Source organism: Oryzias latipes, chromosome 8 (assembly GCF_053564925.1).
Source record: "Oryzias latipes strain Hd-rR chromosome 8, Olatipes_Hd-rR_3.1".
NCBI classification, from domain to species: Eukaryota; Metazoa; Chordata; class Actinopteri; order Beloniformes; family Adrianichthyidae; genus Oryzias; species Oryzias latipes.
Window position 1 is genome coordinate 4,843,757 of NC_136244.1, and position 23,993 is coordinate 4,867,749.

The 23,993-nt window shown below is 43.7% G+C and overlaps 1 protein-coding gene and 1 pseudogene across 10 annotated transcripts; one reads left to right on the forward strand and one right to left on the reverse strand.

Moving 5' to 3' along the window:
• Positions 1-192: 192 nt before the first annotated feature.
• On the forward strand, positions 193-20,604 carry LOC144994217 (uncharacterized). Of its 9 annotated transcripts, none has more exons than XM_078951224.1 (6): positions 206-456; positions 6,931-7,079; positions 7,164-7,309; positions 7,404-7,527; positions 7,719-7,909; positions 7,977-13,259. In XM_078951224.1, the coding sequence occupies exons 2-6, from the start codon at positions 6,984-6,986 to the stop codon at positions 8,380-8,382; spliced, it is 963 nt and encodes a 320-aa protein (XP_078807350.1). In that variant the 5' UTR covers positions 206-456; positions 6,931-6,983; the 3' UTR covers positions 8,383-13,259. The 9 variants fall into 9 exon arrangements, 4 of the variants coding, with proteins under 4 accessions (XP_078807350.1, XP_078807346.1, XP_078807349.1 ...); XM_078951223.1 differs by lacking the exon at positions 206-456 and adding an exon at positions 5,610-6,832; XR_013657651.1 differs by having other exon boundaries at positions 193-456; positions 3,411-7,079; positions 7,164-7,527.
• Positions 12,766-23,857, reverse strand: LOC144994215 (protein KRI1 homolog; annotated as a pseudogene). The gene is made up of 11 exons (XR_013657649.1): positions 23,755-23,857; positions 23,526-23,675; positions 23,378-23,455; positions 23,186-23,298; positions 22,852-23,080; positions 22,628-22,780; positions 22,481-22,556; positions 22,166-22,275; positions 13,485-13,559; positions 13,122-13,178; positions 12,766-12,903 (listed from the first exon to the last, which is right to left on the reverse strand). The product of XR_013657649.1 is annotated as a protein KRI1 homolog (transcript).
• Positions 23,858-23,993: the final 136 nt, after the last annotated feature.

The window sequence follows — 23,993 nt, forward strand, 5'->3', positions numbered from 1 at the left end:
TGGATGAACATAATTTTTAAAGTTATATTTACAATTTAATAACGTTGTTTTTAAAAAGAAAAAATATGTTTGACTTACTTAAATTAATTAGGTATAACCGAAAAATGTGATTAAAATAATTAAAGTGAACTAAAAAGATATTTGAAGCATTTACTAGAGGCCAGAATCACTTTTTTTAGTGGACAGTTCAGCTTCACCACAACAGTCAGGAAAACGGATGGAAAAGTATTTATTTAACATTCTGTCATGTCACTGTGTCCAACTGCATCGATCAAAAAGTCCTTAGTGTAGGCCATGTGATGTTTGTTGTGTTAATTTCACCAAAATTGCTTTTTTATCTTTAATTTGTTATTTGCATGCGAATGTTTTAAGCGGAGACTTTTATTTTGATGGTTCGCTACTTCCTGTTCTTTCGCGGCATTCTCCTCAGTCCCCCATGAGAACTTCTAAGAGTAGGTAAGCCGTAGACGTTACTCGCACTAGTTTGACTGAAAAGAGAGTTTAAATTTTAAAACATAGAAAAACAATGTTCATAACTTAAAACTCTTCTCACGCCTTTTTTGTTTTTGCCAATCATGTGAAAAAGGTTAAGGGTAAATGCAGCATTCAGAAGTGTGTTAGTGTTAGCAAGACTTAAGCTAACTTGCAGCATGGTCTCATGTGTGTCTGTGGGTTTTTTTTTTTTTTTGCCTTCCCTCAGGTGAGTGTTGGAGTGAGACCAGAAATAAAAACACATGTGCTGTATTTATTTTAGCATTAACACAGTAAAATCCCTCATTCTGGATGGCAATGATGACTTATTCATCTGAAAACACAACGCAGAAGACTTTAGCCGGCGCTGCACGCACCCCACAGCAAAAGTCTGCCCCAGCTACATTAGCAACCGCCGCTGTGCTTTTACATTAACAATTCTAAATGGATAAAAACTGTCGTAGCAGGGTGAGGGTCGACACATAGCCTGTTGGATCGCTCATAGCTCAACAAGATAACATAGGTGACATGGGTAAGCAAGATACACACACTTCCTGTTGTGGAAGATGGTTTGTTATTAACTGCTGCTCAGTGACAGTTGTTGCACAATCCCATCCTTCAGATCCTTTATTTACCAGTTTACACTAAATGGTAATGAACTCTCCCAGTAAAGAATACATTTACAAAGTGATTTCTCAATTTTTTTTAATCTAAAATCTAGTACTAATAATTACATAGTTAACAGTTGGTCTATAATTTTTCTTTTTTCAACAAACAGCAGTTTTCCTTATTACTTTAACTTGATGTTCCAAATTCCATATTTTGTTTTAGTGACAAACAAAATAAGATTTTTTTTGAAACTGTAGAAATAAAGAGAATATAGCTCTTATCTAAACAGACCATAGTATTGTAACTTGCCCATGTCTCTTCCCACTCGTGTTTTGTTACAACCTAATTAAAATAAATGTACTTTTTCACTTTGGAAACTCTGGTGAGCAAACTGTTCCTCCCAAATTAGGCCGGTCTCCAATAAAAGTCAACCTGAGCAAAGGTCGTATGAAGCTGGCTGTTTGTTTGCTGAGTATTGGGTGAGCAGTGATGTTTTATGGTTGTCTCTATAAGGCATCTGTATTCATATCAGGTCATGTTGTCATGGTGAGCCAGAGGACGCATTACAGGAAAATCTGCATCCACTGAACAAACCACATCAGCGATGCTGCTTCAAAAGTACAAAGCAGTGACCACTACAGTAAAGGATGAGTGTTCTGGTCAGTTGAAAGCAAAGCCTATAATAAATTAAAGTTAACAATGAATCTAGAAAGGACATTAAATAAACTGGAGGAAAGACAACCTCATGATGACACGTATCTTCAGCTGCCCCACAACAGTCAGGAAAACGGATGGAAAAGTATTTAATAGTACGTCATGTCACTGTGTCCAACTGCATCGATCAAAAAAGTCCTTAGCAATTACATTAACAATTCTAAACGGATCAAAACTGTCGTAGCAGGGTGAGACACAGGTGACATGGGTAAGACACTTCTTGTTGTGGAAGATGGTCTGTTTCTGATTGGACGATAGAATGGGTACCTTAAAAAAATAATAAGAAAAAAGTGCGTGAATCTGGCCTGGGGGGTATTCCAGAAAGCAGGTTATGCTAGTTCCCATGGTAAGTAACATATTGTAGTATCCCCGTGTTCTGTTGCTTTGTTGATGTTCTATTAGATGCTAAATTGCTCTGTTGATTACGGTGAACAGTGGGCGTGGCAGGAGCCGGGAGGAAAAGCCGCGAGACTAGGGCTGCATTTACACTGCAGGTCTTGATGCCCAAATTCGATTTTCTGACTATATCCGATTTTTTTGATGACCCGCTTACATTATCTTTTAAAAGTGACCCGTATCCTATTTTTGCATTTATACTTTACAATGCTGAAACTATCAAACATAGACGTTCTGAGGACTACGTAACGTAGCAGCATTTCCGCCTTCCGCGGACCTGAGCACTGACCGCACGGATTAAAAAAATTATGAGCGAGCAGGCCCTTAATAATAATCATAACAGTAATAAAAGCACATTTAGAAGATGCGTGTTGGTCCAAACGGCAAACGTTTAGCATGGCGAAACCCTCCCCTTTTTGTTGTGTTTCTATTTTGTGAATCAATGCGGTTGTCATGGAGGCAACACAGTGATGGAAGGAGGCGTTGCCTTGGGTGCTTGGTTGCTCCAGGATGAGGCAGGAGAGGGGATGCGCAGGAGAGGAAAAAGGGGGGCTGCTCTGCCAGCTTATGTGCTCTCTCTGAGTTTTGAACGAGGAAACGTTTGCAGACATTGTGCTTTACTAACAGTTTGATCCAAGCAAAGAAATAAACGGCTTCTAGCCTGTTCCAGAGCAACGGTGTCCCGCTTCATTAGTTACCGTTTGCGTCCTGACCGGGACCGGACCGGAAATAACAGCGGTTTGAAGCCTGAGGCTGAAAGGTAACACGCTGATGGGGCTGTTCTGCAGTTATGTGAGGGTTGTAGGGACACTTAACCCTCTTAGGTGGGGGCAGTGTAGCGACCAGGGGGTTATCCCCGCCTCCAGCGCCTAAGGCTCATGGGAAGTGATGAGTTTTGGGGTGAAACCTTGAGTTTAGAAGGCTGGAAGTTGAACTAACATCCATCCTGTTTTGGCTGTTTGAGAAACTTAATAAATAAACTAAATAAGCTTTTTGCTCTAAAGGAGATATTGTCTCTCTTTCTGATCAATCCGGCCTGAGACTGACCGGGATTGTGCAGTGTATGGGGCACAATTAGCTCTCCAAAGAAGCCTCTTCATGAGCAGCTCAGCTGTTGCTTCCCCGCTCAAGTGTTGGTTAGGCTGGATTGTTATAATACTTTTGCATCCACCATCCTTGCCAGAGTATGAAAAAATGACATCTAGATTTTTGTCTTTCAGAATCAAACACAGGCAGCTGCCCCCCAGAAACATCAAACTCCAGGCGCCTGGAGGAGCCACAAGTGGCGTCCCAGCTCTCTGTTCAGTAAGTAGACTGCCTGAAAATTAAAAAGCATTTCTAATAATCCATTTTAATTGTCAAATTAGACATTTCTAAATGAATTATGCTACACATTTAGCAGAGAACATTTTGCGGGAGCCGCTTTTGCTTGTGTTGGTTTGCGGCGCCTTCCGTCCGTGAAACCAGGGTTCGAATCCGGGCTGCTCCCTGTTCCCTTCTCTACTTCTGTGCCGGTCCCAAGCCCGGTTGCTTTGAGAAGGTTGCGTCAGGAAGGGCATCCGGCGTAAAACATTGCCAAGTTTACCATGTTCACTGTGGCGACCCCTGATGGGAAAAGCCAATAGAGTAAGAAGATTTAGCATGGAACATTTTGAAAATGAAATGTCAAATACTATTTTCATTATCATTTTAATTAAGTGACAGAATAAGCAGTGTTAAGGAAGGAAATGAAAAAGCATTTTGGCGGATTACTTTATCATTTTAATTTTGAGTCAAAAATGCAGCTTCATTTTGAAAAGGAAAAAGCATTTCTGGTTTTGACTTTACCTTACAATCGCTTCCATATCTTTACTTATTGTTTTCTATAATCTATACAAACATATCTCCAAACATTGTTTGTCCTTGTTGTGTCTTCATTTTCACTGATTCATTAGGGCGTGAACAACATCAGATGTGTCACAAGCCTCTGCCCTGTTCTGGTGAATCATTTTGGAATGACTATTTTGTATTAACTGATAACTTCATTGTCCACTTTGTTTAGACTTACTTACACGACCTATCGTGAGGAGCCGCCGAACGTAAGTGTCTAGCAGTAGTCAGTCCTCTTCTGCTATTAAAATTGATGCCTGATTGCTTTTTTTTGTCTCTAGAATCCCATCCGTCCGGCTACAACAGTTGTCAGAGGGCTGGTGATGACCTGCCTGGCGGGGGCCGCCCTCACGGCATGTCTTATGATGATCCGCTGGTACCGGCACGTGCCTTAATGGTTATCCACTGCTCCCTCTAAGCTGCGCGCGTGCGCAATAGCGCACTGCTGACACTCTCCGAGCACAGAAAATCTAGGCGGCGCACAGGAAAGAAAAAAAACTTGAATTCAAAATAAAATAAATACATAAAAATTTATTTGGAGCTATTTTTCAATGTGAGTCAGTGAATGTGACTGGTGACTAACTGCTCCAGCCTATTATGCGGTTCACGTACGTAATGACGCAGGTAAACAACGTCACTGACAGCCTCCTTTCATGCCGCGACCAGTGTTTTGGAGGGAAGACACGTGAGTGAGTACCGTTTACGTCGACCCTTTATAACGATGGCAAAACGAGCGTTTGTTTGTAGAGTTTGTATGCTTGCTCAGACTCGTGAAAAATTAGAGGGAACATTGGTTATAACTATTAATTAATTTTTTTAAAATTTTATTAAAAACGTTCCTAAAATATTGATACTGGACTCTTCACATTTCTCCGCTCTGATTTACCTTTTGATCCCACGGCTCCCGGTTGAAACAATGGTCACTGTTGAGACGAGACAGGAGCTGCTCCTGAGGGAAGCTGTGAAAGGCTGCTCAGTTACAAGTCTGCAACAAGGAACGAACAGCAGCAGACTTTCAGCAGCACAGCTTAACCTTTCAATGAGCAGAAGACTGGGTGGAGGTTTACAAAGCTCCAGTTCAGGCGCTGTGATTTCCTTGTGGTAAGGCTGGGCGATATGGCCTGAAAATAAAATCTCTGGTTTTATTTATTTTTTAATCGATCTTCAATTTTTTCTGACCCCCTACTTAAGGAAAGCAATAAGTACAAACTGCAGACAACTTAAAGCAGATTTTGCTTTTATTTAATCAAACGCAAGACAAATGTAACCCCCATTTCTGTGATGAATAATAAATAAATGAACACACTCTTGGAATCAAACAGTGGTGGTCAAACAGGTATGTTATGTCTTATGTGTAACTCAAACAGTGGAAGAGTGCTTATGGAATCCAAATCAGATGTTGATGTTGAGGCTAGCACTGCTAACCGACCGGGAAGCAGGAGGAAAACTCGGCGCATTTGTAGCGGCCTTCTTCAAAAGTTAAAAAAGGGACCCCTCGCGGAAAAAAAGGTTAGGCCGTTGACATCTCGATTATTTGAAGCCTCAAAAGCATACTTGAGGTGTGTAGAAAAAAAAAAGGATAAATGTGCTTTAAAATAATATATATGTAACTGCTCTGCTGAGCCCCGGGAAACACGTCTTTACGCCATGTTGTCCATGGTGAGCCATCTTTGCAGTGTGAAGTACAGTTAACCAAGGCTCTGGTGTTTTTTAAAATCTTGATGACATCCCACACACAGCAAAGGGCCATGATACTTTTCCTGTTTTTGATGACATCACACGTAATATGTTACTGCTCTGTGGAGCCTCAGGAAACATGTCTCCACGCCATGGTGTCCAACAGAATCTAAACTGTTCTTGAATCTTTGCTAAATGACTACAAAGTCCAGTTTCAACTTGAAATTGGTTTCTGCTTTTAAAATTCTGCAACATTAGTAATTTTTTACAGACTCTATGTTAATATAGTTACCATTTATGTTGATATCACAAAGATTTACATATTTATTCATTCATTAGTTAAATAGAAATCCCTTCTTCCAATAATTCCTTTTTCCACTTTGAGTGTAGTACATTTTTTTGTCCACTAGATGGTGCCAAGGAGCAGATGAAGCAGATACTTGCAACATTTAATATTTTCACGGCCAATTTTTAAAACTATGTTGAGTGATGCGTGATGCATGCACATGCGTCTGCAAGTGCATGTGCACATGCGTGTGCGTAATTGTATGTGCACATGCATGCATGTATGTGTATGCACGCGTGTGCACATGCATGTACGTAAACGTATGTGCATGCACGTGCTTTTAAAGGCCAGATGAGGATTTATAAAAGAATAATAAACATATAATGTACAGCATTTTGCAAAGCAATTACAAAGAATTTGCAAAGATATTTGAATTAAACACACTTTGAAGTCTTGCCAGCACCCAAAAATGTCCACAATATTTGGTAAACAAAGTTTTATACAGTGGGTATTGTCACCAATATCAAACTCGTCAGGTCAGCTCTGGTAATTTGATTGTTCCTTTTTCAAGATCTAACTGTATGAGAAGAACAGTGCTGGTTAGATCTTCTGTTGCATGGAATCAAGTGTGCTAGTACAAAAATGAAATTGTTTTAACTTATTTTAACATGTGAAGCTTTTAGGGTAATATTCATTCATCTTCTTGACCGCTTTTCCCTTTCGGGGTCACGGGGTTGCTGGAGCCTATCCCGGCCACTTGGGCGTAGGCAAGGGATGCCCTGGACTGGTCGCCAGAAGTCAGCCAGCCGGGTCAGCTCATCCTCATTTTCCCCCCCGGAAAGAGATGACTGCCTCATCTGCATCTTCCTCCCAGCCTCATATTGCCTCATCTGCCCCCTTTCATCCAGAGAGGACCTCTCCATCTCTATCCTCCCAGACTAAGATCAGTGGTGAGAGGCCCATGCTGCACTCAGCATCTGTTCTTCAGACCAGTGGGTTGGCCTCCACATCCCAGAGTCACGTTACTCCTGTGGAACTGCCTCCGAGTGACTCACCTGTAAGTTAGTAAATATGACTACTTTAAATCTCTTACATTTAATTCAAACTAGATCACATGTTCTGTATATAATTTGCGATGCAGGTGGAGTTCGAGGGTTGGGTGCGCCTGTGGGAAGACCCCAATAGCATCCTGCCTGCTGACGTCAACTGGCTGAAGGGGGACACAGAGAGAGGACTGTTCACAGCCGTTCAGATATTTAAAGACGTTTTCTGGCCATCTGAAAAGGAGTAGGGTGATGAAATCAGACCTGATGTGGTTTTACCCTCGGGAGCCTCCTGGTTTCATCAGCGGTGCTCTACCAGCTCCACGCCTCTTTTTCAGGAGCCGCGTCTTTGTCTGGCGTCCTGTGGGAGTGTGGAGGTACTCTCTCAAGTGTCCTTGGGGTGTTACCTGTGCAGGTGCAGGGCGAGATGTGCACCTCTACAAGTCTGGCTACCATCATCGGGTACGACTCACCTTTTTTTTCTCCTTTTTTTTTTTAAGCAGAGGTGATCAAGACAAAAGATCCAATACTAATGCCTTTTAATGGCTTTCTATACAGCTTTAGTTTTGTTCTGTTTAGTAGGTAAATATAGCCTCCAAGAGGAACACATCTGACATTGCTCAGCTTTGCTTCACGTTTTCTGATCTCTGCAGGTGCGGCACATATGTGACGTGTCCAGCTGGTACACAATGCTGACTGAGGTTTTGTTTTGTGGACCGTGCACGAAGGCAACCAGAAATAAAGAGGGGGGCACAGTGGGGCGCTGGCTTGCATGGGATCTTGTCATTCTGTCCCAGCTCAGCGAGGCTCATCCAGCCATGTTCCCTGCAGTTCTCACCTGCAAGTGAGTGTGCCCAGCAGCATGTGAAAGAATTTTAAATGAATCATCTGATGACTCTCTCTTCTCCAAGGCGCGGCGTGGACAAGAACGTTGTTCGCCTTCTGTGGGACAGAACAGAGGGCAACACCACGGTGAAGGTGTGGCGGCAGGTCCAGGAAAACCACCATGAAGAATATCTTCATCGTAAGGACCTGTACACCATCCTTCTGATGAGCACCGTGGAGCCGCGTGGCATTGTTTCCTCTTTGGGGCACACCTTCCGCCCTCCCCCTCCCCCTCCCTCCAGAGAGTTAGCCTCCACACGACTCCTGCGGCACGCCTTTCTGTTGGCAGAGGCCGACAATGTGCAGCACTACAGGAACCAGATCCTCTCCACCTTTGGCACTGTGCTGAAAATGGATTCCACCAAAAAAGTATTTCAAAGTTTCACTGTATTACCATTTCAGACATATTGCAGTCATTTTCACAACTTATGATGAAATACCCCTGTGGTTAGGGGGGGTCGTAAAGAATACTACCAACGTATTCCCTGCGTGTCGTAAAAGGCGACTAAAAGGGACGGAGCGAGAGGACTGGGAATCCTCTCCCCTGTAACTACATTCCTAATTACGGACAGGGTAGAGTTGGGAAGGGGAGATTACCTCCCCAAACCCTTAAGATTGGGTCGTTGAATGTGCGGGGGTGTAGTACAGACGGAAGCAAAAGAGATCTGATTGGAAGGATGTTTGAAAGGAGGGGAATGAGCGTGTTAGCACTGAGTGAGACAAAGATGAAAGGGAAGGGTGAGTGTGTGTTTGGAAGTGTGAGTGGGAGAATGTCTGGTGTAGAGAGCGGGAGAGCAAGAGAAGGTGTGGCTTTGCTGGTGAGCTGTGAGGTGAGACGATGTGTGGTTGAATGGAAGGAGGTTTCACCAAGACTGATATGGGTGAAAGCGAAATTTCGGAAGGAGCTGTGGGTGTTCGTGAGTGCATATGGTCCTGGCAGTGAGAGGAATGAAGAGGAGAGAGTGACCTTCTGGAACGACTTGGATGAGTGCTTGCAAGGATTTGGAGCAAATGTGAATGTAGTGCTGATGGGAGATCTGAATGCTAGAGTGGGTGATGAGAAAATTGAGGGTGTTGTTGGCGGGCATGGTGTTCCTGGAAAGAATGATAATGGTGAGAGACTGATAGGAATGTGCACTGAAAGAGAGATGGTGATTGGGAATACATGGTTCAGAAAGAAAGAGATCCATAAGTATACGTGGGTGAGGCAGAGTGGTGGAAGAGTGATTGACAAAGCACTGATGGATTATGTGGTGGTTTCAAAGGTTGCATGTAGTAGATTGCTAGATGTAAATGTGAGGAGGGGAGAGTGTGGAGGTATGTCTGATCACTATTTGGTGGAAGGAAGGTTGCGTGTGGGTATGCCATGGGTGAGATCGAGAAAGAGTGGGGAGGCAAGAAAAGTTCTGAGAGTGAGTGTTTTGAAGAACAGAGAGAAAATGTGTGAGTATCAGAAGGAATTAGGTGGCAAGTGGAATATGGTGAAGGAGCAAATGGTTGTTGGAGTGGAGGAAGAATGGCAACAGTTCAAAAGTGCAGTGGTTGGAAGTGCAGAGGAAGTGTGTGGTGTGAGACGTGTTGGGGGTGGTCTAAGAAAGGGAAGTGAATGGTGGTGCGAGGATGTAAGGTTGGCTGTAGCTGAGAAGAGATGTGCGTACGAAGTATGGCTGCAGAGAAAGGACAGGGAGTCATATGAGTGTTATAAGGAGAAGAAAAGGGATGCTAAGAGAGCTGTGCGTGAGGCAAGAGCGGCTGCGGACGAAAGGTGGGGCAGACAGTTGACTGATAATTTTCGAGAGAACAAGAAAATGTTTTGGAAGGAGGTGAAGAGGGTGCGAAAGGGAGTGTCGGGGAGGGAGGAGAAAGTGAAAACAGAGGATGGAAGGATGTTGAATGAGGGGAATGCAGTAAGGAAAAGATGGGCAGAGTATTTCGAGAGGCTGCTGAATGTGGAGGAAGATCGGGATGCTGTGATTGGGATGGATGGAAGGGAAAGTAGACTGAATGTATTGGGAGAGTTGAATGAAACGTTGATTACAGGAGAGGAAGTTGAGCAAGCTGTGGGAAAGTTGAAAGTAGGAAAGGCTGCAGGTGTGGATGGGTGTGCTGGGGAATGCCTGAAGTGTGGTGGAGCGATCGTGATTGAGTGGTTAGTGAGATTGTTGAATGTGTGTTTTGCAAATGGGCAGGTGCCGCTTGATTGGATGAGTGCGTGTGTGGTTCCCCTGTACAAGGGTAAGGGTGATAAGTATGAATGTGGTAGTTTTAGGGGTATTAGTCTGTTGAGTGTTGTAGGCAAAGTATATGGGAGAGTGCTGATTAATAGGGTAGTGGAGGGAACTGAGTGTATGATTGGTGAAGAGCAGTGTGGTTTCAGGAGAGGTAGAGGGTGTGTGGATCAGGTGTTTGTTGTGAGACAGGTGTGTGAAAAGTTTTTGGCTAAGGGGAGGGAGGTGTTTTGGGCATTCATGGATTTAGAGAAGGCGTATGATAGGATTGATAGAGAGGCGTTGTGGGTGGTGTTGAGTATGTATGGTATTGATGGTAGATTGTTGGAAGGTGTGAAGAGTTTCTATAGACACAGTAGAGCGTGTGTGAGAGTGGGAAATAGCATGAGTGAGTGGTTTCCTGTGAGGGTTGGTCTGCGTCAGGGATGCGTGATGTCTCCGTGGTTGTTTAACGTGTATATGGATGGTGTGGTAAAAGAGGTGAATGAAAGGGTGTCGGGTACGGGTGTGAGCATGATAAATACTGACGGCAGCGAATGGAGTGTGAATCAGCTGCTGTTTGCAGATGATACTGCACTAGTGGCTGACTCAGAAGAGAACTTGGGACGTCTGGTTGAGGAGTTTGGAAGGGTGTGCGACAGAAGGAAGTTGAGAGTGAATGTGGAAAAGAGTAAGGTGATGAGGTGTACGAGGTTAAAGGGTGAACGCAGATTGAATGTGGCATTAAATGGGGAGTTGTTGGAAGAGGTAGAGTGTTTTCAGTATTTAGGGTCGTGTGTCTGTGTGGATGGTGGAATGGGGGGAGAGGTAGAGTTTAGAATGAATGAAGTACGAAAGATATGGGGGGGAATGAAGAGAGTGTTTGAATGTAGATCACTGGGAAAGGATGCAAAAAGGAGATTGTATGAGGGTGTGGTGGTGCCTGCAGCGTTATATGGGGCTGAAACATGGAGTCTGAAAGTGGCGGAAAAGAGGAAGCTGAATGTAGTTGAGATGAGATGTTTGAGGAGTATGTGTGGTGTGACGCGTATGGATCGTATGAGAAATGAAGTTATCCGAGAGAGAACTGGTGTGACGCGAGAGTTGGCTGAAAGAGCAGAGCAAAAGGCACTGGGATGGTTTGGACATGTTGAAAGAATGGAAAGGGAGCGATTGGTGAAAAAGGTATATGAATCTGATGTGAGTGGAGTGAGAATGAGAGGAAGACCGCGAATGGGATGGACAGAGGGTGTAAAAAGAGCGCTGAATGCAAGAGGGATGACTGTGGTGCAGGGGAGAGAGGCTGCTCAGGACAGGGATGGGTGGAGAGAGTTTGTGTATGGATGAATGGATGGGTGTGGTAGAGGTCTGGTCTTGGGATGAAGCGGCAAGGGGAAACCAGCCCTGGCTGAGGCCCTGCAGTGGAGGTGCCCACACTGGGCTGTGCAGCTGACCCTGGTGCAGTGTGGTGTGGCTTAGACCAGATCTCAGACCAGTCGCACGCACATACGCACACACGCACTCACGCACTGAAGGAGGAGGGTTTGGGGAAGAGACAGAGGGAGCTAAAATTGTGTGCCTTGTCTAGGCTACCCCACCTTGGTGGGACACAGCCTTGGTAAATAATAATAATAATGATGAAATACACCTCATATTGCTGGGGTTTGATGAAAAACGATGGCATGTTTCAGGTGGTTAAGAAGCTGTCTGGAGAGGCTCATGGGTCAGCCGAGTGGTTCACCAGTGTTGGGAACGAACACTCCCAAATTGTGACCTTCGTGCTGACCTGCGAGGAATTCACAGACAAGCTTTGGCCTACGTTTCAAGGACTGAGAGGTTTCAGCGGGCCAATCAACCGGCTCCGAAGATCCTGTACATTGATCGGGGGTGTTGCCGCGCTCAAGGCCCAACAGCAGTGGAGACTTTGTTCCAGCCTTGGGTTGACCGTGGGATGGTGGTTCGTCTGGACATCTTCCACTGGATGCACCAGTTCGACGCAGCCATCCAGACCAACAGCCACTCCAAATGCGCTGCGTTCAAGCACTGGCTGGGGCAGTTCTGGCTTACAATAAAAGCGACCTGGATCTGCTGATAAAGGCTGTCAGGGCTAAGGGGGAAGCCTAGAAGTCTTTGTCGGATGACTGCGTTATTCAGCAGCACATCTCAAGGGAGCAGCTGAAGCCAGGGCCGACCCTGGTCTTCCGGGGGCCCTAAGCGAAATTTAATGTGTGGGCCCTCCAACTGATCAGCAGCACCAACAAAACGCAACTGTTGTTGTAATATAACTGAGATCTCTCTATTAATAGATTTTGTGAATGGATTATTGTTGCTGCTGAAGAATTGAACACAGTATACTGACTGAGTGTTGGATGCACATTTAGTGTTGGAAAACCAATTTTAAAAGTGAAAAGAAAAAAACATGAATGACAAATGTATATATTTTTTTTTAATGTAACTTTAGGCACTTAGCAAATGACATTCCCAAACTCCAACTTATTAAAAACACCAACTTAATAGAAAATCAAATAACGATAAAACAATCCAAAATAAAGAACACAGCAGCTCAATGAGGGGGTTTCTGGAAAGTCAAAGTCTTTATCAGTATGAAAAGGACCTCTTTGCACCAAATCCATTCTTACTGGATCAGAGAGTGCGGTTGGCCATTCAGCTGGACCAATTGGATTTGAGGTTGGAGGAATTTTGGATCCAGTTGGTTCCTCTTCCAGACACGCCTCTCTTGGAGCCTCTGGAACATCAGAGACAGAACTTCAACAGCAAACAGTGAAAAGTCCAATCAGTCCAACAGTCCAATCAAATCTACAGAACAGTTGCTGTGATGCTGGTAGCAGAATGTTGGAAAGAAGTGCCTTCACTGTGTGTGTGTGCAAATGTATGACTATTTTTCAAGTAGTAATGAAACAATTAGTTTGATTTAGGTTCCATATTGGGTGGATTTGAACTTACCAGCAGCAGCATCAACGTTGTCCATTTCAACAGTAGATGTGGTGACAGGAGTTTCTTCTGCAGATAAAAAACAAGAATCATTATTGTACAATAATCAATGATAAAGCTAATAAAATAACTACAGCAGAATACTAATAATAGTTTAGTGGCTCATTTAAAATCTATGTGCAGGTTTTTTCACTATTTCATGATCCTTTTATATATTTATGAGAGATTTATTGTTTGATTGTGTATTTGCACAAGATCATATTTATTTATTTAAATATGAACAACTCGGGATTCCATACTCTTCAGCTGCTGTTTATGAAAAAGGGGTTATGCAGAAACTGTTGTTTTAATTAATTTACATGCGGTTAAAATGACCTGAGATGACGTCTTCAGTGATGTCAGGAACATCTTGGGATGTGGACGCTGCACAACCTCCAGCACTATTTGATACTTTTTGAGAGCAGAAGAAACTGTGAAAAACATCATCATTATGTAAAACCAAAACTGCCAAATACAAATAAAAAAATAATTGTACCCATTTATAAATAATTAATGTGAACACTAATTTCAGTATAAATGGAAATATAAGCATTTATACACTTCTTTACCTATTATTTTGTATGTTCATAATTTTAAAATCAGTACATTTAATTTGTTTGTCATTTATAAATGAGAACCTGTGAGGAAACTGGATTTTCTAGAAAGGACTGTATAAAATTTTAGTTCGTTACCCCGTCAGTTTCCAGCACACAGAAATAATGAATAATGACTCAGAGACAGTTACTTAGCTTTTGTGGAGGTTTTACTTCGCACAAACACGAAGGGGACAGACAGAAGTACATGGTACATTCAAAGTCCGAACCAACGAGCTCAGGGATGGGCTTTGGTATAAAAACCCTGCATTTGCATATTCAGAAGATGGTCTGAGGATCTTCGTGTGAAAATCACGCCCACAGGTTACTGCTGGAGGGAAGCTCCAAGGCTAAAGTGAAGATAAGTCTGAGGCCTGGTCAGCAGATAACATGCACAGAAAAAGGGAGGATGAGAAGAAACTGTGAGGACAATAGCTTGGTTGTGCTGTCTTAGGATGCAATATAATTTTGAGATGACAATACATGCTCAGTGAATTAAGTTTAAACCATTAGTGTAATAAAAGTTAAAGGCAGTTCCTAACTATTCCTAACATACCCCCCTGTTTGTCATATCAAAATTATATGTGTAAAGACAGCAGAACTCCTGTCATCATCAACCAAATACCATTTCACAAATATTTTCAGTATAGGCAGCATATCGGCTCTGCATCGAAAACAAAAGTTTAGAGGTACATGTAAATACAAAAGAAAACATAAAATCAACGTGAATAAATGAGCACATCAGAGGTGGTAGGTGATACATGAGTGTTGATGCGAAAACCTCCAGGGCTAAACTTATACCATCTGTGTGAAACTTTCATTGAGCAGTCAGGGAGGGCAAAACTCATCAACGACTCTGTGCCCTTCAGCAGTCATCCGTTAGGATACGCATGCATCACCAGTCCAAACCTCGGCACAAAATCATTAATTAAAGTTACATAGAACAAGAAACAAATTAAGAAATAAAGAAAAATAAAGAAAATCAAATCAAACAAAAGAAAAACAATAAAATAAATCTGTAAAGACCAGTTTCAACCACGAGCGGATGCGAATCAGGTTAATTGTAGGCATAATGCTGATAGAGTCGGCCTGACAGCGATCATTCATTTGACACATGGAATCAAACAGGTGACGAAAATAAAAAATAAAAACAAGACACAGAGAAGCGGAGTGACTAGTTTTATCAGTACACTCCACCAGAAGTAAACCAATAAAGTGGGGACCCAGACCAGTAGGCATCAGTCATCTGAGAAGAAATGTGTGATTTAAGGGCCTTGACCTCACTGATGATGTGAGTGAGATCTCCAGAGGAAGAGGGAATAAAAGTACAAGATGAAACCACGAGCAACAGCTGGACCCATGTTAGCTGGTTCGAAGCTCACTGTAGCTGGAAGAGAGCAGTGCTAGAGGAAACACACCAGGGAGCGCCCCTCGCCAGGAGTAGTGTCACACTGCGGCGGCTCCGTAGTTGGACTTCAACCAGGGGTGCGTCTCAAAATGTCAGTCTTGTAGGCTCTCAGCAATTTACAGTGGCTTACGTGAATCCAGGAGGGTCAGTCAGCAATGTGTACTGCGGTTGGCATGGTGAGGAGAACCTTGAAGGGTCCTGTCCACCTCAGGTGTGACCAATCAGTCCGTTAAATGGTCTTCAGGGTAAAGCAGGTCACCGACAGGGGCCTTCTGGTCGGGATTCAGAGTCTGTGGGGAGGAGAGAGCTGGAGGCAGACTCAATGCGTTCCTTTGTTCTCAAAGCTTTCTTCAAACAATCATGTAAATCATCAATGGTGTCAGTAGAGCCAGGCATGAGAGTAGAGAAAAAAAAAAAATCAGGAAAAAAAAATAAAAGAAATAAAAATTAAAAAATAAAAATTGTGGAAAAAAAACACATCGAAAGTGAAACAGACAAGAACTGCGTCTCATTTCAACAGCAGCATGAACAGGCTGATAACAGTTTGACTAATGCTAATGCTTGGACGGAAGGGAGTGGAGCATACTGCATGTGATTCTGGAGAATTCGCACAAGAGAATCACAGGTGACATTGTTTCAACTATCAGCCGCTCAAGCAGCTGCAGCTTACAGCGAGTGAGTGAGGGTGGGGGGCTGATCAGGTCATAAGGTGGTGAGGTCCAGGGAGAGAAATAATTTCGCTAGAAACAGAAACTAAATGTCCCGAAAATTTTAACCTGTGCTTGGGCCAGCTGGAGTTTAGTTTTACCGCACTTATTGTCCTGAGAGTTGAAACTTAGAAAGATTAGCAGACATGTCCATTAAAAAAAAATGTAAGGATGAGTTAGTGAACCAGAGATCCTTAGGAATGCTTTTAAGGGGTCAATCCTGATTTACAAGCAGAAAAAATGCAGGGACCTGAGAAGTGGGGTCAGAAGGCTGCAATCAAACTTTTTATGAACAGGGGAAAGTGAACTAAAAAAGAGAAATCGGCATGTTTATTCATGAGGGAGGTGTGTCCTGCACAAAATGATCCACTACTGCTTTGTAAGAAATGATAATGTCTATAGCTTTTTTCTGAACATCTACCTTAGTCCATGTCCTAAACATTAAAATACACACTAAAATACACAGTAAAACACATCCTATCATTATTCGGAGAGCAGAGAAAGCTGTTATATCTGCTTACAACGGAGAAATCACCCCTCCTTTCTGCGAGTCCTCATCAGCCTGTCTGCAGATCAGAGGCACGCGCACTCTGATCTATGAAGCTGTTCCCCCTCCTACTGCTCTGTCCTGCACTCTGATCTGCTTAACTTTCTATGAAATCCATAATCTTTAACCCATTTATCCAAATACTTGATTAATGTCTGCTCCTGACTTTCCACATACTTCCAAACTGTATGAAAAGTTTTCTGGACCTGATCAATGTGCCGTCTTTCTTTTTAGTGAGATTTTGTGAATGAGCCCCACCCATGTAACCCGTTTTATGGATTCTCCAGCGCTGAATCTAATCAGCAGAAAAAGCTTGGAGAATCAGAAAAGAAACCTAATTATTTGTCAACTGAGTCACTATTTTGTTTTAGAACGAGGCATTAAACAAAGCAATCATGAGGCATTAATAAAAGCGAGCACACCCCACAGAAGCCGTCGCAGAAAGCACAGTCAGACACAGACAGAGACATAAAAAACGTTACACACACATGAATTCCCCGGAGCTTCGTTTATTCCCAAACGTCGGTTCACAGAGTCATCGACGCGTCTTCGCCGTTTTGGAAAGTCATGTCCGACCTCATTTTGGAAACTTGGGTAACAGAATTATTTTAGAGTTTTCCATTGGAAATTACGACAAACGGGATCGTTTATGTGCAATCTTCACCTCAGATCGATTAGCATTTTACGTAAATGATTCGCGAATGCACAGAAATACTGGATAATGTAAAAATACGGCCCCAACATCCTCCAAACTTACCTTGTGACTGATGTTGAAGTTCTTCCTCTTTTTCCAGCTCCTGATGATAAAGTATCTTTGGCATGAAGTTCTCTTGTTGTCGCTTTGATCAGTGTGACAAAATGCAGTCGTTTTTTTCTTTTTCCCAGCTTTATTGAAACAAAATGGGCTAGTAAATGCACACTATGCCAGGCTTAGATGCAATGATGTTGACCAATCGTTGCTAAGAATGGCGTAACGTCATTAATTGGGTTGCCAGATTGGTTCAGGTGTGTTGACAAGGTGGATCATTAAAGTGCAGGCCACTTTCTTTTGCACAACATTCAGAGCTATGAAATGGGTTGCCAGATTTGGGTCTTTTTTTATTTTTGTCGCCACTTCGGGGCCCTGGTGGTGACGGGGGCCCTACGCGGCTGCGTAATTTGCGTATAGGGAGGGCCGGCCATGCTGGTGACCTCGGCACATATTATCTGTTACTGAGGGCAGGAACCAAGCATATTTCTGCAGTACAATATACATGCATATATAGAATCCATTAAATGCATAATAACAAAAACATAGACAATATAATAGAACCCCTGTAATGCATAATGAAAAGATCATAGAAAATCATATGGAACCCCTGTTCACCTCAACACCAGGTACAAAAAAAGGACATCATGTACAGAGCCTGTGAAAGTATTTACCCCCCCCCCCCCGAACCTTTCAACATTTTGCCACATTTCAGGCTTCAAACACAAAGATATAAAGCTGTCATTTTTTGTGAAGAATCAACATCAAGTGGGACACAATACTGAAGTGTAATAAAATTTATTGGATGTTTCAAACTTGTTTAACAACTAAAAACCTGAAATGTTGGACAAAATTATTCAGCCCCATTTACTGTCAGTGCAGCAAAGTCTCTCCTCGTGTTCAAGTGAGGATCTCTGAATGATCCAAAGTTTGACCTAAATGACTAATGAGGATAAATAGAATCCACCAAGGTCTCCGTATCAATACACCTGATATGTGTCTCAGAGAGAGCATCATGAAGAACTAGGAACACACCAGGCAGGTTCCAGAAAGTCCTTAGCAACCGTTGCTGTTTTTTTACATGAAAAATTCTTAACTGATCAAAACTGACATAGCAGGGTCGAGTGAGCAGGGATCGCAGGTACCAGGATCGACATGGGTAAGCAGAACACATTTATGTTGTGGAAGATGATGGTCTGTTTCTGATTGGACGATAGAATGGGTACCTTAAAAAATAATGAGCAAAAAGTGCGTGAATTTGGCCTGGGGGGTATTCCAGAAAGCAGGTTATGCTAGCTCCCATGGTAAGTAACATATTGTAGTATCACCGGGTTCTGTTGCTTTGTTGATGTTCTATTAGATGCTAAATTGCTCTGTTGATTACGGTGAACAGTGGGCGTGACAGGAGCCGGGAGGAAAAGCCGCGAGACTAGGGCTGCATTTACCCTGCAGGTCTTGATGCCCAAATTCGATTTTCTGACAATATCCGATTTTTTTGATGACCCGCTTACATTATCTTTTAAAAGTGACCCGTATCCGATTTTTGCATTTATACTTTACAATGCTGAAACTATCAAACATAGACGTTCTGAGGACAACGTAACGTAGCAGCATTTCCGCCTTCCGCGGACCTGAGCACTGACCGCACGGATTAAAAAAATTATGAGCGAGCAGGCCATTAATAATAATCATAACAGTAATAAAAGCACATTTAGAAGATGCGTGTTGGTCCAAACGGCAAACGTTTAGCATGGCGAAACCCTCCCCTTTTTGTTGTGTTTCTATTTTGTGAATCAATGCGGTTGTCATGGAGGCAACAGTGATGGAAGGAGGCGTTGCCTTGGGTGCTTGGTTGCTCCAGGATGAGGCAGGAGAGGGGATGCGCAGGAGAGGAAAAAGGGGGGCTGCTCTGCCAGTTTATGTGCTCTCTCTGAGTTTTGAACGAGGAAGTGTTTGCAGACATTGTGCTTTACTAACAGTTTGATCCAAGCAAAGAAATAAACGGCTTCTAGCCTGTTCCAGAGCAACGGTGTCCCGCTTCATTAGTTACCGTTTGCGTCCTGACCGGGACCGGACCGGAAATAACAGCGGTTTGAAGCCTGAGGCTGAAAGGTAACACGCTGATGGGGCTGTTCTGCAGTTATGTGAGGGTTGTAGGGACACTTAACCCTCTTAGGTGGGGGCAGTGTAGCGACCAGGGGGTTATCCCCGCCTCCAGCGCCTAAGGCTCATGGGAAGTGATGAGTTTTGGGGTGAAACCTTGAGTTTAGAAGGCTGGAAGTTGAACTAACATCCATCCTGTTTTGGCTGTTTGAGAAACTTAATAAATAAACTAAATAAGCTTTTTGCTCTAAAGGAGATATTGTCTCTCTTTCTGATCAATCCGGCCTGAGACTGACCGGGATTGTGCAGTGTATGGGGCACAATTAGCTCTCCAAAGAAGCCTCTTCATGAGCAGCTCAGCTGTTGCTTCCCCGCTCAAGTGTTGGTTAGGCTGGATTGTTATAATACTTTTGCATCCACCATCCTTGCCAGAGTATGAAAAAATGACATCTAGATTTTTGTCTTTCAGAATCAAACACAGGCAGCTGCCCCCCAGAAACATCAAACTCCAGGCGCCTGGAGGAGCCACAAGTGGCTCCACAACCATCAAACTCCAGGCGCCTGGAGGAGCCACAAGTGGCGTCCCAGCTCTCTGTTCAGTAAGTAGACTGCCTGAAAATTAAAAAGCATTTCTAATAATCCATTTTAATTGTCAAATTAGACATTTCTAAATGAATTATGCTACACATTTAGCAGAGAACATTTTGCGGGAGCCGCTTTTGCTTGTGTTGGTTTGCGGCGCCTTCCGTCCGTGAAACCAGGGTTCGAATCCGGGCTGCTCCCTGTTCCCTTCTCTACTTCTGTGCCGGTCCCAAGCCCGGTTGCTTTGAGAAGGTTGCGTCAGGAAGGGCATCCGGCGTAAAACATTGCCAAGTTTACCATGTTCACTGTGGCGACCCCTGATGGGAAAAGCCAATAGAGTAAGAAGATTTAGCATGGAACATTTTGAAAATGAAATGTCAAATACTATTTTCATTATCATTTTAATTAAGTGACAGAATAAGCAGTGTTAAGGAAGGAAATGAAAAAGCATTTTGGCGGATTACTTTATCATTTTAATTTTGAGTCAAAAATGCAGCTTCATTTTGAAAAGGAAAAAGCATTTCTGGTTTTGACTTTACCTTACAATCGCTTCCATATCTTTACTTATTGTTTTCTATAATCTATACAAACATATCTCCAAACATTGTTTGTCCTTGTTGTGTCTTCATTTTCACTGATTCATTAGGGCGTGAACAACATCAGATGTGTCACAAGCCTCTGCCCTGTTCTGGTGAATCATTTTGGAATGACTATTTTGTATTAACTGATAACTTCATTGTCCACTTTGTTTAGACTTACTTACACGACCTATCGTGAGGAGCCGCCGCACGTAAGTGTCTAGCAGTAGTCAGTCCTCTTCTGCTATTAAAATTGATGCCTGATTGCTTTTTTTTGTCTCTAGAATCCCATCCGTCCGGCTACAACAGTTGTCAGAGGGCTGGTGATGACCTGCCTGGCGGGGGCCGCCCTCACGGCATGTCTTATGATGATCCGCTGGTACCGGCACGTGCCTTAATGGTTATCCACTGCTCCCTCTAAGCTACAGGACATGAAAACCTGAATTAGGAATAAAATAAATACATAAAAATTTATTTGGAGCTATTTTTCAATGTGAGTCAGTGAATGTGACTGGTGACTAACTGCTCCAGCCTATTATGCGGTTCACGTACGTAATGACGCAGGTAAACAACGTCACTGACAGCCTCCTTTCATGCCGCGACCAGTGTTTTGGAGGGAAGACACGTGAGTGAGTACCGTTTACGTCGACCCTTTATAACGATGGCAAAACGAACGATCAGCGGCACGTCCTCTCACCGAACCAAAGTAAAAAAGACATGTGATTCTTTTAAGATAGAATGGCTGTCGGAGTATGTACAAATAGAAGGAAAGGCTGTGAAACTGGGTGACATTTTTTCGTTTTCGAGCGAGAAAGGCTTGCTCTGCAAGACGTGCTGCGAAGCCAAAATAGCAAGCGAGTTTTCGGAGGGAAAAGTGTGGACGACATGGAAGCTAGATTATCTCAAGCGTCACATTCAGCACAAAAGTCATTTGAAAGCAGTGGAAATTGTAAAAAGATGTAAGCTGGGAATGGGGATCGGCACGTTGTTGGGGGAGAGCTCCAAAAACAGAGAGCAGAGGATCGAGCTGTCACTCATAAATAAATCCAACCCCGAGCAAGTTAAAATTCTCATTGACAATATTCTGCTAGCCATCAACATGAACGCCTCCATGCTGTCAGTTCAACAAATTCATGATCACATGGCAAAGTATGTGAGTCTACCAGAAAGCTGGCGAAGCAAAAATTATGCCTTTGAGTTTGTGAATTCCATCAATCAAACAGTGCAGAATGAGACGATGTGTAAAATAAAAAATGCTCCTTGGCACACCCTGATTGTAGATGAGAGCACAGACATAACAGTACACAAAATGCTAGTCCTGTATATTAAATACAGAGAGGAAAACAGCGTCAACCATGCAACTGTGTTTGCTGGCTTAATCCAGCTGAGATCATGCACCGCTCAGGATATTGTACAAGCAATACGTCAGTTTTACACCAAGCATGGGCTGGATATGCAGAGAATGGTGATGCTGACCTCCGATGGTGCCTCAGTAATGTTGGGAAAGCGCAACGGAGTGTGACATGTGACCTTGAGTGCCCACTACCCTCAAAGCAACGGGGAAGCAGAAAGGGCTGTGAGGACCATCAAAGCCCTCCTGAAGAAGGGGGAAGATCCACACAAAGCTGGCAGATCCTCCATCTTCATTTTCCTCTCCTTCTTCTTAATCTTCTTGGATGCAGAGTGTTGGCTGGGGTGCATGAAACACCACTGCCAGCCCATCTCTGCATTGATGAGAAACGCTGACTCACAATAAAGTCTTCGTCATCACAGTGAGGTCCAGACGCCTCCCCGTTGTAGTCTTCCTCTGCATAGTCCTCCTCTTGGTCTTCTCCAGTCCAAGTGTCCCAATTCCAGCGATCTGAGGTAAAAACAAAACATGAATCCGATTTAGAATTGATTTTTGTTTTGTTTTACGTGAGAAACATCGATTTTCTTTAATCTGAATCACAAACTACAATAAATCAGACACATTTGACTGTAAAACAGCAGTAAAACTATGGAAAGACACACACAAGCACAGCAGGAACCTCTAATTCCAGCATGCTGATCTTGTATTGGTTTACCTTCCATTTCATCATCATCCTCAAACTGCGGCTTCTCTTCTTCCTCCTCGCCGTAGTATTCATCGCCAAAGAATTTCTGCAAATAGACTCTACAGTAACTGAAAGGCTAACAGAGGGATTGGGGTTCCAATCGACTCATCCGCTCACCTGCATGAGCCGATCGTGATGCTTCGGATCAAAGTCTCCCTCCAGGTCCTCCTGGCTGAAAGCCAGCTGCTCGTTTCCCGTCAGCTCCTGCAGCTGCTTCAGCTTCTCCATGATCTCGTTCCTCTTCAGCTGCTTGCGCTTCTGCTCCTTCTCCTGCAACCATCACCATCAGCCAGGAGGTTTGGTTTCAACTCTGGAAGACTCCCATCGACTCGCTTCCAAACCTTTTGCTTCCTCTCTTTCACTTCCTCTCTCTTGCGCTTCCTGGAGTCGTCCTTGGAGCGCACGGCCGTGGCAATTTTCCGGGGATAGGTCTTCACGCGTTCCGAGTCGGGCTCTTCGAAGCGGAAGTTGTAGCTTCTCTCAAAGTCTTCCTGGCGTTCCAGAAAAGACTCGCCCTCCTCCTCAGAGTCATCCACGTCCTCCTGAACCACCTCATCGTAGGTCGGGATCCTGAAGGCATCCAGATTACATCATTTAAAAAAAAAGGAATAAATCCAAAAGTTCTGACATTTCTCCAACTAAAACGAAACAGAGGAGCTCTTCTGTGGAACACACCGCTCTTCATCATCATCCTCTTCGTTCAGGTAGCCCTTGTTAAGCACATAGTCTCGGAGGAAGCGCTCCTTCTCCTCCAGCTGCGTGTTGTTCCAGTAGTCTCTTAAGTACTTCTGTCTCCACAGAAAAAGCACAAACATGAGCTGGATAGTCAGAGTCCTCCGCGCGTTTCTTCATCCTGATCAAACTCACCATGTCCTTCACCTCCTCTCCCCCCTCCAGCTCCGCCTAACCTGTCAGCCACTCCACAAAGTCTGCCTCCTCTTCATCCTGAAACAAACGCAGCTCGGTTTTGTTTCAGCCACAGGGAGACGTTCACAGACGGGGCTTCCCATCCGACCTTCTCCTCCTGCGTCTTCATCCTCCTTGTCAGCAGCGTCGACTTCTGTCAATAAAGAGTGAGCAGGAGCGCTGGACGCCTGTAGAAGCTTTCAGCTCACCTGGCTTTCAGCTCCCGCTGCTCCTGGATGTAGCTGGGAGAAGCCGCTCTCTGCGAAGGAGGCGCAGAGAAATATTTATTTACCTCTTTACTCTCTTTAACTCCTGAATCCAAACACTTCAAGTCAAACCTGTCTTCTCTTTGCAGCTTCCTCTTCATCGCTGTCGTCGTCATCTTCGTATTTCATGCAAAATGAAAACATTTTTACTGAATGACCCGTTTCAAATGCAACACCGAGCTGACACGGTAAACCCCAGACGTCTGCGGACTGTGCGGGCGGGTCAGCGTCGCTCAAGTAACTTTCGGTTTTTTGACCATGGCGCCATAGTAATCATATGCATGTTAAGAGAGTCTTTGCCGCTTGCCATA

Excerpts from the sequence above, each read along its gene's own strand:
- LOC144994217 (XM_078951220.1), top strand. The coding sequence starts at position 6,867 with ATGACTGCCTCATCTGCATCTTCCTCCCAGCCTCATATTGCCTCATCT. Across the intron at positions 7,080-7,163 it reads TGCCTCCGAGTGACTCACCT|GTGGAGTTCGAGGGTTGGGT; the intron begins GTAAGTTAGTAA and ends TTTGCGATGCAG. Across the intron at positions 7,528-7,718 it reads AGTCTGGCTACCATCATCGG|GTGCGGCACATATGTGACGT; the intron begins GTACGACTCACC and ends TGATCTCTGCAG.